This window comes from Leopardus geoffroyi, chromosome B1, assembly GCF_018350155.1.
Source record: "Leopardus geoffroyi isolate Oge1 chromosome B1, O.geoffroyi_Oge1_pat1.0, whole genome shotgun sequence".
Taxonomy (NCBI): domain Eukaryota; kingdom Metazoa; phylum Chordata; class Mammalia; order Carnivora; family Felidae; genus Leopardus; species Leopardus geoffroyi.
Window position 1 is genome coordinate 122,207,418 of NC_059327.1, and position 14,481 is coordinate 122,221,898.

Genomic DNA, 14,481 nt, shown 5'->3' on the forward strand with positions numbered 1-14,481 from the left:
TCTTGCCATACTTGCTAGTATTCTGCAAATTACAGGATACACACAATGAACTCTGAGAAATGTTATATTCTACCACCCTGACTTGCACTACCCTACCATAAACAGAAAGAATTATTCTCTGTATTTTACAGATGTTGAAAGTGAAACTTGGAGAAGCTAAATGTAAACAATTTGCTCAAAGGCTATACGCTGTTGGAAGTCAAAATTAGAAACGAGGTTTTCTGATTTTAGTTCATCCTAGTATCCTTTCCATTACACTATGCTACATGTGGTCTACATATGATATGGCACAATATTATGTAAATACAAGTATCTCCTGATTTTCCAAAGTTTGTGTTAGGCTACTTTGCTTTTACAAAAGACCTACATTAGTACTTGTTTTTGCTAACCAAAAGAAATCCTGAAGAGGAATTTTGCTTTTACCAAAAAAAGGTTAAAAGCAAAATAGCATTCAACGTGTTTTGCAGCAAGCCTGTTATAGAGGCAGTGTGCACCCTGAGCAGTGAGGGTAGCCCCACCAAGCCCCTTCCCTGGGAAGCACACTCAGCATCTTACAATCAAGTCACGATAGCCTAGAACTGTATCTGTGAGCATCTGTGCTTTCTCTCAATGTATTGTGTACATCCATTAGCAAGATAATGGCCTAAGGTATCAGAAAAACCTAAAAGAAGTTATTTTGGGGGTCTGGAAATGGTCAAAAGATTTGCCACGTAAATTAATGGTAATTCGTTGCTTTGCACAATTGCGGGTTACAAAAGGTTTCATGGAAGTCTCCACTTTTGGATAGCAGGAGAAACCTGTAATCTGATTTAGAAAATACATCATGAAATCATCCAAATTGTTGCCACCTGAAGGTTTCTAAGACTCACATAAGGTTAAAGTGTCATACAATCTCCATTCTAAATTAATAGCTAATTTTTAAACTTTTCTGGTCAGTATCTTTGCCTTTCCTATAAAGAAAAATCACCCTACAAATATTTTTTAAAGTTCTATGATTAAAACATGAGTCTGAGAATTTATTATTTCGTGTATTTTTCAATTTCTGGTTTAAATATTTATTTTTGAAGAGAGCAACCAACTCTGTTTAGTCATATGGAGTTCCTATCAATTTTTTTAAATGTCCTCAAGGCAAGTAAATAACAAATACAATCAAGAATAAACAGACTTCTTTGTTACTTTTAAGTTATTTATTTATTTTTGAGAGAGAGAGCATGCATGCATAGGTGCACACAAGTCAGGAAGGAGCAGAGAGAGGAGAGAGAAAGAATCCCAAAACAGCCTCCACAATGCCAGTGCAGAGCCTGATGCCAGGCTCAAACCCACAAACCTCAAGATCATGACCTGAGCTAAAGTTGGACGCTAAACCAACTGAGCCACTCAGGTGCCTCAAGAATAAACAGAATTCTTTAAAAAAAAAAAAAAAAAAAGCTAAATTATCTTCTTAGAGAATTGAGTTGAGTCCTTTGTACTCAGTGACTACTGTTGCCACTATTGCTGCTGCTGTTGCTGTGTGTGTGTGTGTGTGTGTGTGTGTGTGTGTGTGTGTGTGTGTAAGTTGGCCAATTTCCACTTTTGATTATGTTAATGGCTAGTTTTGACAGTCAAATTAATTAAGCTATTTTCTGTATCATGAGGGTAATTAGTATCATATAGTTGAATTTGTATTTACAAATTCTATATTACAGACAAAAAACATTTACATCGGGGCGCCTGGGTGGCTCAGTTGGTTAAGCGGCCGACTTCGGCTCAGGTCATGATCTCGCGGTCCGTGAGTTCGAGCCCCGCGTCGGGCTCTGTGCTGACAGCTCAGAGCCTGGAGGGAGCCTGTTTCAGATTCTGTGTCTCCCTCTCTCTGACCCTCCCCTGTTCATGCTCTGTCTCTCCCTGTCTCAAAAATAAATAAAACGTTAAAAAAATTAAAAAAATAATAAAACATTTACATCTACAAAATAAATTTGAGAATTAAGTCAACTCTTCACTATGTGTGTGCAATGAATCATACTTTCACCAAACATTCAAGTAGCATACAGATGTCTTTTTCTATATTTTTTGACTATTTACCTCCATTCTCAATTTTCTATATAAAACATGGCTTTGATGGGGATGATCATTGGATCTCTAATAAAATTTTTCATTTTTCAATCGAAAAAGTCATATTATTTTTTTGTTTTTATAATCAACTCTGCAATCTCTTCAAATGTAAATTAATAGGTCCAAAAACAGCAGGTAGCACATATCAAGATGAAGCCCTCCCCTCCCTTATGTATGTACCAATTTAGACCTGATTTAAACTCATAAACACTCAAAATATGTTCATTCTGAGTCACTGTTAAAACCTTGTTACTACATTTCTGGTCAAGTAACTGTTAAATTACCATACTGAAGCATAACTGTTTGATGAAAATGCAAAACAACGCAATAATTGATTTGGAGGTTGGGCAGTTGGTTAAAAAGGAGTCTTTCTTTGTGGCGCCTGGGGAGCTCAGTTGAGCGCCGACTTCGCTCAGGTCATGATCTCGCAGTTGGTGAGTTCAAGACCCTCTGTGCTGTCAGGTAGAGCCACCGCTTTGGATCCTCTGTCCCCCCCTCTCTCTCTCTCTGCCCCTCCCCTATTCAGGCTTTCAATCTCAAAAATAAATAAAAGCATTAAAATAAATATAAAAATAAATAAATAAATAAATAAAAGGAATCTTTCTTGCTTAATTAAAGCTAATAACCAAGAAATGCTTTTCTACAGACAATGCCACACAGTATTCGGGAACTTACAATACTTCCTTGTTTTCAGCCTTTAAGATCTGGAGGATCTCTTCTCTAGTCGCAGTCCTGAGGTGCTGAATGAAGGCCAGGAAGCTTCTGACAGCCTCAGTTTTAGAGAGGTTGTCAGGCTGCAGGTGTTTTCTGGTAGACTGCCAGTGCTCCGAGAGCTGCAAGAAAACATGGCTGCAGGCTCGCACCCCGTTCATAATTCTGAACATCCACATTGACAAGGGATGTTCTCCCCAGAAACAAATTTTTCCTTGTATCTGACAAGCAAAAGAAGCTTTTTGTATCGCCTCAATATGCCAGATTGCTACCTGCCAGTATCACATTCCTGGGATTCACGGAGACAAATATTGAGGCCTGTCGACCCTGTGTATGATTCTTTCACAGGAGCACCATTTTTGTCTATTACTCTTTAGCTCGAAAGAAATCAGGCTTCTGGGCCTAGAAGGTCATTCCATGGTTACCCTAAGGAAATTCTGTGTGAGTCCGGGCTTTGACTACCATACTAGAACTATGCAGAATTTTCGTTAACAGCAGGATATGTTGGAGGGGGAATAAATCAAAACTGCTGAATAATTGTGTCAGGTTTATTATTTACAGGGTACTCACTGAAAATCAGTATTCGTAATAATGTGAGCTTCCCATTCTAACTCTTTCTTTTATTGTTTTTATGAAATGCAATGTTTAACTACACTGAGGTCTGAACTGCTCATTACTTAAAATGTTAAGTAGAGTATTATTTAGATAAAAGTAATTCTCCTACTATTGTTATTCTACTATGGTTTTAAAAATAGTAAATAATTCTAACTAGTGACATATTCTGGCTTTGAAATAAGCTAAATAACTGATTTTTCATAGTTTGCCACTTTTCCGCTACTTGTAAATAATGTGTTTAATCCCATTATTCACCTCCAGCTCTCTAATTCTGAGGTAATCAGCATGCTACCCATTTTTTAAATTATTCAGTCCTTCTAATAAGCAATAGACACATATTTTCTCTTTTTCAAACTCCTCTTGGTTATCTAATCTTAAGAGGATATTCCAAAGCAAAATTCTAGCTATTCTTAGCTAAATATTTACTGGGTCATTTCTGAGGGCAGAAAGAACACTAGTGTGAATTCAGATTTTTTTTCTTTGAAGGGTTGCAATGGTGACAGTATATGGAAATTGGAAAAGCAATTGCTCAAAGACATCAGCGCTTCCTATGATAATGAAGAAGTAATTATCAAAAATCTAAAACAGCTTATTCTTTTTAATAACCATGGGGGAGACAAATTAATAATTCACAGTATTAAAAAAGATGATTGGTTTCATTAGTCACTTTCCTATATAATTTCCACTTCCATATGACACATTAGAAAATCACAGTAGAATATTAAATGATATATGGAAGAAAAACAAGTAAAAGGAAAAACAAAATTTGAGAATTATTTTTTCTGTTTTTTCTTTAGTTCCATTTTGATAAATTTGAAATTAGCAAGGAATAGTGTCTTGAACTTTAAGCAAATTATGGTATTCGTTCTTGATTATTCTACTTCTCTGAATACCAATAAAACCCAAGGGAACAGAATCTTCTGGTAGCTACCAATGGAGCATGTTGCTCTGTTGTTCATGCTCAGGGTTTGCTCTCCTGACAAGAGGTTAAGTATTAGGAAATGCTAGATCCTAAGGTCACATCTGTAGCCATCATCACAACTGACTCATGTAATAAATGAAATTTCTCTTTGCTGATTTTAAAATGTTATAAGATGACCTATCCTTTGCCTGGGAGATGTGAGATCTCGTTTTGCCTATAATTGTAGAGGAGTTTGGGGCATGGTAGAAAAATGTTTCCTAATTCAGAAGAGAGCTTGGCATCCTTTTTTAGTTCTCAAAGCAATACTCAGAACACTGAGGTCAGCAAAATATTTCACCTAAGGACTTATTGCTATTAAGTGGCGAAAACTTTCAGGATTCAAATCCTGTCCATGCTCTTGACACTATATGCTTTCCCCTAACTTCATTAGGGCCTTTATCCCCCCAGGTATTCTAGGTGCTACTATTCAGAAGCTGCCCTTACTTAAGTCATAACATTTTTAACTTGAGATGAGTGGAGGATAATTATTTGTTAAATATCATTGGATTACACATCATCTCAGGTGCATATTGTTAAGATAGTGCCATTATAATTCAGTGGTGGCTGGTAGCTCTTTATAAACTTTCTTCAAAGAATTAACTGAAGCTTCCATTGGAAACAAAAAGAAAACAGAATTTTAAGCCTTGAGTATTCCCCTAACTGACCACTCAATGCAGTTGTTCACACTTACGGAAGGGCATCTTTTACACTTGCTCTGGAAGTCCTGTCCCACAATGGGAAGGGCCTTGTACTCTGAATCAACTGCTTTAATTATGGCTGCAACCTGCTTTCCAGACATCAGTCTTGGGCCTGCTTCAGTGGTCTTCAGCTCCAATTTCTGCCTGTACAATAAGGAAGAGAAAATACCACATAAGCAGTTTTCCTTTGAGTGAACAAGCTACTAATTACCATTCTCTTGGCAAACAATTTATTCACACTATGGAAGTCCATATCTTTCAAACTGCAATATCTCAGTAACAGACCTCAAGCTAATTATGAAGTCTTTTTGGAGCAAAAATTTTATTCAAAGATTTGAAAATTTAAGTCTGGATTTAAGAGAATACAGGGAAAAAAACTTGCCTGGATGCTGAACAAGATATGTGATGTCACCTCTTTTGAATTTAGCCCTACTTTCTGCAAATAATACCATCAGTACAACCACACACCACTTATTAACTAAGACAGTTAAGAAATCTTTTTTACTAAAAATGGTTTCACAGATATTTTTGCCTGATATATACTCTTTCAGAACCGTGTCTCTCTCCCGTCAAGTGGTAGAGTCTGCATCCCTATCCTTGAGCCTGGGCAGGACTCTGTGACTTCCCCAACTAAGAGAGGGACAGTAGAAGTGACACTGTGTGACTTCTAAGGATAAATCTTAAAAGGAAATTCAGCCTTCATCTGGAATGCTAGCAGAGCCTGTACCTTCGGAGACTTGAGCCGCCATGTACAAAGTCTGGCTACCCAAAGCTATCATTTTGAGAGGCCACATATTGATGAAAGAGAAATGCTTGGGGAGCCTCAGTAGTTTGTCTTCCCAGCCCAGGTACCAAATAGGCAAGGGAGCAACCTTTGAACCAGCTCTGGTCAGTGCCTGTCTGCAACTGCAGAATAGATGCCAAACAAGGCATGCTTAGTTGAACCAACGCAAGACTCAGAATTATGAGAGAATGATAAAATGATTGTTGCTTCTTACACCACTGACTTTGGAGTGGTTTGCTATAAAGCAATGGAAGTCTGATAGACCTGGTAAGTAATTTAAAATATTTATTTTGTACGAGAATAGATGAAAGTAATATGGTACAAAGTAAAATGCAAAATTCTATCCAGATGAGACTTCAAAAATACTTCAAGCATTTATGGTTTGAGGCACTTCTCCCAAGATTTTGCATCCACTGATCTCTGATATTGGAGCTATTTCAGAGAAAACATTTGACAAGCAATGGTATAAGATATAATACATTTAATGCTAGAAAAATCTTTTTCTAAATTAAAATCTTAAAGGAACACATACTCTTAGATTTGAAAATTTTAGTTCTTAAGCCTGTGAGAACTTCTGATCAGAGAAATCTTCTTAAATTGAAATAACAGGCTTGAATTTGTAAGTACTATAAATCAAGACTACAAAAATTCTGTCATATCACTTTACTATGGAATTTTTTATGTGTTTTTTAACAACAGTAACAAAAAAAAATCTCAAGGAGAGAACATGCAAACGTCACCACTTTTTATCCTTATCATTGTAAACTTCTGACAGAGAAATTAGAAAATAAACCAGAACTTATCAAGTAGTTTGCCTTTTTTTAATGTAAATTCTATTCAATAAACAATTGATACAATTTTTAAGTGAAATTCTATTAAATAAACAGTAAGTATTTAATATATCCCATTATTATAGATGATGTGAAAAAATAAAGATGAACAAGATGTAATCACAGTTTTCAAGAAGCTAACAGTCAAAATGAGGAAGCACTAAATATACATAAAACATATATATATTTAACATGTCTAACATATACATGTAAAAACCAAATATGATAATATATAAAAGAATAGGAAAGAAAATTTATATTCCAGCATTATCTTACTTTGATATTATTTTGCCTGCAATGGTTTGTAGAGAATTCATCCGAAAAGCATGTGTCTCTTCTGCAAGCACAGCTATAACAAAGCTGTCTTCTATCTTATAGGTAGTGACAGACGTGGCTTTTGAAGTGACACCCAAGACCTAAATAAGATAGATAGATGATAGATAGATAGATAGATATTTGTAGTTGTAACAATAAGCTTTTTATCTTTGAATCAAGTCAAGTAGCAAACTGTCTTTTGATGTTCAAAAGAGCTTCCCCTTAATATCTTCCCTTCACCGCCCAAACTTACAACATATGAAAACAAACCTTTTCATTTGACATTGTATGAAACAATACCCTAAACTAAAAATCATAAATATTCCAAAATTATATTGTTACCTTATTCTTCTACTATTTTAAATTAATCTCTAAAAATGTAATTATTTGAATGCCTTAAAAGAGTGATATCAATCATACCTGATTTGAGGTTGTAAATCCAGACCTCTCTATTTTGCATGAATCCAAGGCCTTAATTTTGATCACTTTGTCTTGATGAGCCTGGTATGTCACCTTACAATCCCCAGAAATATCCAGCTAAAAAGAAAAGTAAAAATACAATGTTTGGGATTTTCCCATGAACCATTTGAATTCCACTGGGGAGTAGCCTGAAAACTGGGGTTCCTGAGATGCCATGGGGGACTACCTTTTGTCCAAGCTGACAAGATGTTAAGACAGGAAGACCTCAACTCTTCCCATAACATGTGGATTCTTTTCCATCCTCTTTTGCTGAGTCTTACTAGCACCTTCTTATTGCCCCAGGAATAATAAAGGATTTCCTATATTTCTCTAAAGTTTAATGAGAATTGGACAAATGACCTGGTCATAATCAAAACCTCTGGAAAAGGGGTAATTGTGTGGGAAGGGGATTTGACTTTTGATGCCGTATCTAGATGTGAATGTGTGTGTACATGTGTTCTTTGATTAGATGAATATAACTAGAAATCCTTAAAAACCTGTGGGATTAATTCAGCTCATAAGTCACATTAACAATTTGAGTGTGGGCAAATGTATGCCAGTACATACTGTTTAGCTTCTTTGAGCCTTCCCTCCAAGTCTCTGCCAGCACCACACCCAGCTTTTATTCTAGCAAACTAATGGATATTCCCTCAGCCCCGCCCTGTGATTAGATTTTCTTGCCCATTCGTGCGTGGGTTGGCTGAATTCAGAACAGGAAATTTAGACTCAGTTCTGCTTTTGACTCAAAGTATGATACTGGGAGGACCACTTAACTTCTCTGGTTTTAACCTCAGTTTCTTCATCTGTAAAATGAAGGGGGTTGTTGGTATATATAGACCACTGGTTCTCCAAATGGATAATGTATCCAAATTATCTGAGAAAACTGTTATAATACAGATGCTCAGGTCCTCTCTAATCTATTGAATCAGAATCTTCACAGAGAATCCAGGGAATCTATATCTTAAATAAGCTCCCCATGAGATAGTGATGCACAGTGATGCCACTGACATGCTCCCCAAGGTTTTCTGCATCTCTGTCATTCAATCATTCTATATGTCCCTTAGTATAATGGATTCTAATTTCCTTTACCCTGTATTTGGGTACAAATTGGGGTAAAGGGCAATCTGTTTCACATGTAAATGAGACTTAACCACCCTACTCACCATTTCTGAGCATTACCATAGTAGTAACTTTTTTACTGAATTTCTACAAATAGAAATCCACATAAGCAATTTTGTTAACTATTGATAAACAATATTCTGGATCCTTAATAATATTAGTAAGTACCTCATTGGTGGTTCCAGAGCTTAACTGCATCTGAAATAGGCTAGCCAGGCCTCTTTTGAGATTTTCTATGGCCACCGGCTCATTTGCATATGAGTAGAACTCTTTGACCTAGGGAGAAAGAAAGACAAACATAAATGAAGCAAAAATGCATCATTTATTAGATTTGGTTAAACAAGTGGCATGAAAGTTCAGATTTTCACCCTTATCAATCTGGGAAATAGAGATCTGTTTACTCCAAAGATGGGATTTCTTTTGTGTGTGTGAAAAGAGGCTATTTAAATGTCTAAGAAGCTAGACCATGAGAACATGAAATTTGGGGAGACTGATAATTAAGGCTCTGAACATGATGGGAATAGTATAGGGAAGGAAAGAGTGCACGGATTTAGACTGGGATTTCTATGAAAACAAGAAGGATTGCCCAAGGAAGAGAAATCAGGAATATTCTCTTTGAACACATCAACATGTTCTCTACCTGTAACTCTGCCTGAAACAAAAATTAACCAATGTTTAAAATGACAAAGAGACTGGTGCTTAAAAGAGAATGGCAATTACACTTGACAGTCATGAGTTAGCACAGCCTCTAAGGGCTGTGACAAGGGCCTAGACATGATCATAATGCCCATGGACAAAATTCCACAGGGGTGACTTTCTCTGGCTCTCCAGAGCATCCATGTTGGCATTGGGTATAAGGAGATAAAGAAGGTTGGAGGATTTGAGGTTGAGATTGCTAGCATGACATGGCCTGATGCAGGCTCTGCTTTGAGTCCCTTTAGAAGGCAGGAAGATAGGTTGAAATGAGGGGATGACTGTGATTTGGCTGAAATAGCAAACATCTTATCTTAGCTTTGTTTTATCCTTGATATTTATAGGCACAAGGGTGATAACAATGTCTCATACCATTTTGATAATTTAGGTCATGTTTAAGAAACAAGAATATAAATACAAAGGGAATTTCCTGGAAAGCCTGTGTCACTTTTCACCAAGTATTAACTCCAAACACATCACACAATTTAGAAATAGAGGCTGGGGGCACCTGGGTGGCTCAGTCGGTTAAGCGTCCAACTCTTAATTTCAGCTCAGGTCATGATCTCGCAGTTGATCTCGAGCCCCACATCCGGTTCTGTGCTAACTGTGGAGGCTGCTTAAGATTCTCTCTCTCCCTCTCTCTCTGCCCTTCCCCTGCTGACGCTCTTGCATGCATGCACACATGTGTGCATACTCTCTCTAAAAATTTTTTAAAAAGATAGAAATAGAGGATGGATATAGCTTCCCTGTCAAAATTCCCAAGGTCTATGCTAATTATAGCCGAGCATTCCTACTGGAAATATCCTGCATGTCTTACTATTCTCTTTAAAACCAACCATGATTTCTCAAGTAAAACAGAATGCTCAGTAATTTGGCAATGAATTCAATTAATGCCAATCTGAACACAGTTCGATCTATATGGAAACTCTTACACCTTAGAAGGGACTATTTTGTCTGGATTAGCCAAACAAGTGTCTCAAATCTCTATTTTTATTTTCTGCATATACTCTGCCTAGTGACAAATTTACTAGGTATTTTATCCAGCAATCAATTTTAGTCATTACACTAAACGAACCTATAAATGTTGGAATTGTATTTGTCCAGGTTAAAAAGGAACTGGAATAGTGACCTCAGCGTCTGAAAATCCATGGTATCATATTCTCAAACAAATCACTGGCAATTTCTCAGATCCAAAGCTGAGTTTCTGATGTTCTATTTTGTAAACTGGGTCTTCTTTCCTTTTAGGAATTACAGCGTAACCTCTTTTTCAAATATTTGGGAGTATATCTCCAGATATCATGACTTTTAAAAGTTCATAAGCGGGTCTCTTGAACCCAGATACAGTCAGAAGGACTCATTTAGTGGCAATACACATATGTCTATGGTCTGTGACTTTTTGGCAAGGCTTTAGTACTTTAGAAAGCAAAAAAGAGTCATTAAGTGGTAAAAATACTTGTATGATTATCATTAGTATCCTCACTTTCCTTCCATGCTATAAAATGTACCCGAACTATTTATAAAGTTTCACCTAAAATTTCAGGAAACCTAGTTCTCCAATTTAATCTTTGAACTACACAAAAGATTAAGTACTCATCTATCAATGGCCCATGTGTACAGATCAAGTTTTGATCTCGACCACCAGGTCTCTAAGAAAATGGTGTTCACAACTTTTTTTCCCTAATAGGCTGAACAAAATAAGCCAGAAAACAAAAAGAGATTTTTTTTCAGTTTTCTATTAATTTCTATCATTTCCCTAAAATTAGAAAAGTGGACAAATCTGTTTTTCCTCACTTGTATGACAGCTATCTTTGAGGCTTAAATTCTGTTAAGTGCAGACCATTGTGAGCCAAAGTGAAAACAGCTCTGGTATCCATATTAGCTAAATGTCAACTATTAGAATTGAGCAGGATCTCAATAATTGACAAAACAGTAAGTCAGAACTTTGCAGTTCAATCCGTGTGGCTGTCACAGCAATAATCTTAAATTCATTATTTCACAACAGGAACCAAGTAAGTTTTATTATATTCATGCCATAAAGTTGATTTACTTCATCCAGTTCTGAAATGAGCTCTGAACATCTGCAAGCACAGGACTCTTATCTAAACTCACATAGCTTCCGGAGAGCAACAGTGACACCACCTAGTTACAAACTAAGTCTTTAACTCAAGGAAACCAAACATAGGAGAAGATAGGTGAGTTGCAGAAAAGGAGAAAAGGATTCTATTCTAGAATAGAATAGAAAGTCTCCTGCTAAATTTTGAGGGCTAATTTCACCGTGGAATCAGTCGAGATTCATTGTATTTTTTCCTTAGGGAAAAAAAATGCTTCTATCCATCCCCTTAATGTATGTATTCTTGAAGAATAAGAGAAAGCAAAATTCCATTAACTGGCCAAACAGCAAAAATAAACAAAAAGAATCCTAGCAAACAGACTATCATTTTGTTTAGTCTATTTAGCTGATTTGTGTCTTTAAATATATCTTTGATATATATCTAACAGAGTATAGTTAGGGAATGACACAATGGAAAACAGACAAGTGAAGATATACTTGAAGAATTGAAGGTTTTCAAGGTGTCATATTTCTTTCAGAGGTTCAGTGTGTGTGAAGGAGCCATACTGCCAGATTCAGAGAACAAATCAATGCCCAGAAACAACACAAAATAAAGGGCCAACTCGGCAGCCATGAGGTTCATTTAATCAATACTGACAGAAAAAACCAGAAATGGAAATCTGGTAATTATCCAGTTAATTGTATTAGCATTTCAGGCCAAAAAAGGATCCATGCTGTAACTTGAGGCATCTTTTGCTTGTCAGTGTTAATCAACGTAACCAGAAAACTGTCATATGTCCAACTTCACTTATGATCTGTAGACAAAACCAGAGCCATGCCCAAACACTTATATAGGGAAGATGAGTGGGCATGGAAAAAGGATGATGTGCAATAAATATGCAGCTGAGTGTTTTAATGGGCTCTCCTTTACCATGTAAATATGGGAGCTTAAAACAGGGGGCTCTGGAAGGACAAAAAATACATGCTGTTGAGTATCCCTGAAATCACAGAAATTTCAGGGAGTAAAACTTAATTTGAGCTTGGAGTGGAAAATATTTTTCAATAAAACTGCCAATCAGGAGCTCAGCCCTTGCTTCCCTAATTCCTCTCATGGTAGGCTGAGGTGATCATTTAAATAATGAGCTCTCTGACAGTGATGTGGCTGAAAACTCCACATGGCTTCTTAGTCTCCAGGGTCATTTTTTTTTTCCCAACAGGTACTTTATCATATCATTGATAGATACCACAGTGCACTTTAACCTGAGGCTATCGTAAACCATCACAATCACAGCTCCTGTAGAATTGGCATGTTGGAGTCATTGAAATAATGATGTGGCAGCTCCATCCCAGCCTTTGAACAGTGAGGGCACTGAGTTCTTTTGTGTGTGTAACAAAAGACTTTGTACTCAACTGCTACCCAAGGGGCTATAAAATGGCAGGTTGTCATTAAGATTATAAATGCAACTTATATTTTATGGGCTCAAGTGTCTTTCCACATTAGAAGGTCAGAGAGGAAGAAAATCGTATTTCATGTTGTTGTGCCATATGTAAATCAAATGAGTTAATAGATATACTGAAGGATAAATTAGGAATATTGCAAGTCAACCAAAGAGGTGGTACTTCCCCAAATACTTTACAATTAGAAAACAGTATAATGTGGAGGTTTCCAGCCTAGCCTCTGAGATTAGACCTGTTTGAATCCCAGCTCCACCACTTGCCAGTTGTGTGACCCTAGGCAAATTTCTTTACTGCTCTTAACTTTGGTTTCCTCATCTATTACAAGAGGACGATAAAGCAGCACCTGCTTCCCAGAGCCGTCATGAGGATAAAAGAGATCACTAATGTAATGCCTTCGGCCTCTGGTGCACATGAAGTGCTCAATATGATTTAGCTAATATTCAGCAAACAATAGCCCAAGACTTTCTCAAAGTTCAACTCATTTTAGCCCCATATAACTTCATGTGTTCATTCCTTTAATTTACATTCATTGAGACTCCACTATGAGCAGGACACTGAAAATACAGAGTGAAAGACACAATTGCTGCCTATGAGCTTACTCTGAATGCTGACTGCAGACAAAGAGAGGATTTAAACATCTATGATAAACACTTGAATAGAAATAAGCCTAAAGGAGTATGGGGTTTGGGAGAATGTTGGGAAAGTCTCTTAGAATACCAGGTCAGTCAGTACAAGGCATGGTTCTGGGTGTTTTGCAGAGGAAGGGAGTGGAAGGGCATGAAGGGGAGCACGAGGGGCTAGAATACAAAGAGGAATGGGAATTTTCTCTACCAAAACCCAAAATCTAGTAATGGACACAAATGACCAAAAGGACAGTGATAAGGGCCATGAGTGAGTTACAAAGTGCTAAGAGGGTTCTAAAGAGAAGTGATTATTTACAGTTGACTGGAAAGATATGAACTTTATAAAAGAAAGGGCCTGTGAGCAATGCCTGGGGCATGGTAAGTATTTTGACAAGTGGAGAAGAGAAGCATCCTTGAGATGGGGATTCACATTTGGTTGTAGGAGAGGTGACAATATAAAAATTCCTTTTACTGCTTTATATAAAAATGCAGATCATGATTAGCAGTATATCACATGTCTGAAATTTATATTATTTTGAAGTATTTGTTTTCGCCTCTAAAAATTTTGAATCTAGAGACATTTTGCAGATGTGTAGAGTTTTAACTACAATGGTCCCTCTGTTTTTCTACTTTGGTAACTAAAACTGAGTGTACATCCTTACAGATACATTTTTATGTACGTCAATATAGTATCTCTACTTTTCATAAACCCACATATGTCATGCCTAGTATTTCACTGATCACAGTTTCTTCTCAGTTACAAACATATTAAGACCATTGTAATAGATCACAATCAAACCATAAGTAATGCACACTTACAGAATTTTCTGAGCAAATTTACAAATGGATGTTATAGTGTTCGTTCTTTAATATATAAAATACTTTTCAAAGTCATCGTTTTTAAATAGCCTCTAAGTACTTTTTTAAAACACCAACTCTACCTTAGGAATGACATGCCCTTTCAAAAGCTTCAATTTTGTGCATTAGCCAGATACTGATAGTCTCATGAGTTAATATCATTTATCGAATGAAGCTAGATCATTCCATTCTCACAATTTGTCTGCTTTCCTGAAT

The 14,481-nt window shown here is 36.6% G+C and overlaps 1 protein-coding gene across 2 annotated transcripts in view; it reads right to left on the minus strand.

The window, feature by feature from the left end:
• Positions 1-14,481, minus strand: part of LOC123594956 (microsomal triglyceride transfer protein) — a 59,517-nt gene that overhangs the window by 24,518 nt on the left and 20,518 nt on the right. For both annotated transcript variants that reach the window (XM_045472008.1, XM_045471999.1), the window contains exons 4-8: positions 8,752-8,859; positions 7,426-7,542; positions 6,967-7,106; positions 5,070-5,220; positions 2,767-2,924 (exon numbers count right to left, since the gene is read on the minus strand). In XM_045472008.1, coding sequence (XP_045327964.1) covers positions 2,767-2,924; positions 5,070-5,220; positions 6,967-7,106; positions 7,426-7,542; positions 8,752-8,859 — 674 coding nt within the window. The remainder of the gene's footprint in view (positions 1-2,766; positions 2,925-5,069; positions 5,221-6,966; positions 7,107-7,425; positions 7,543-8,751; positions 8,860-14,481) is intronic.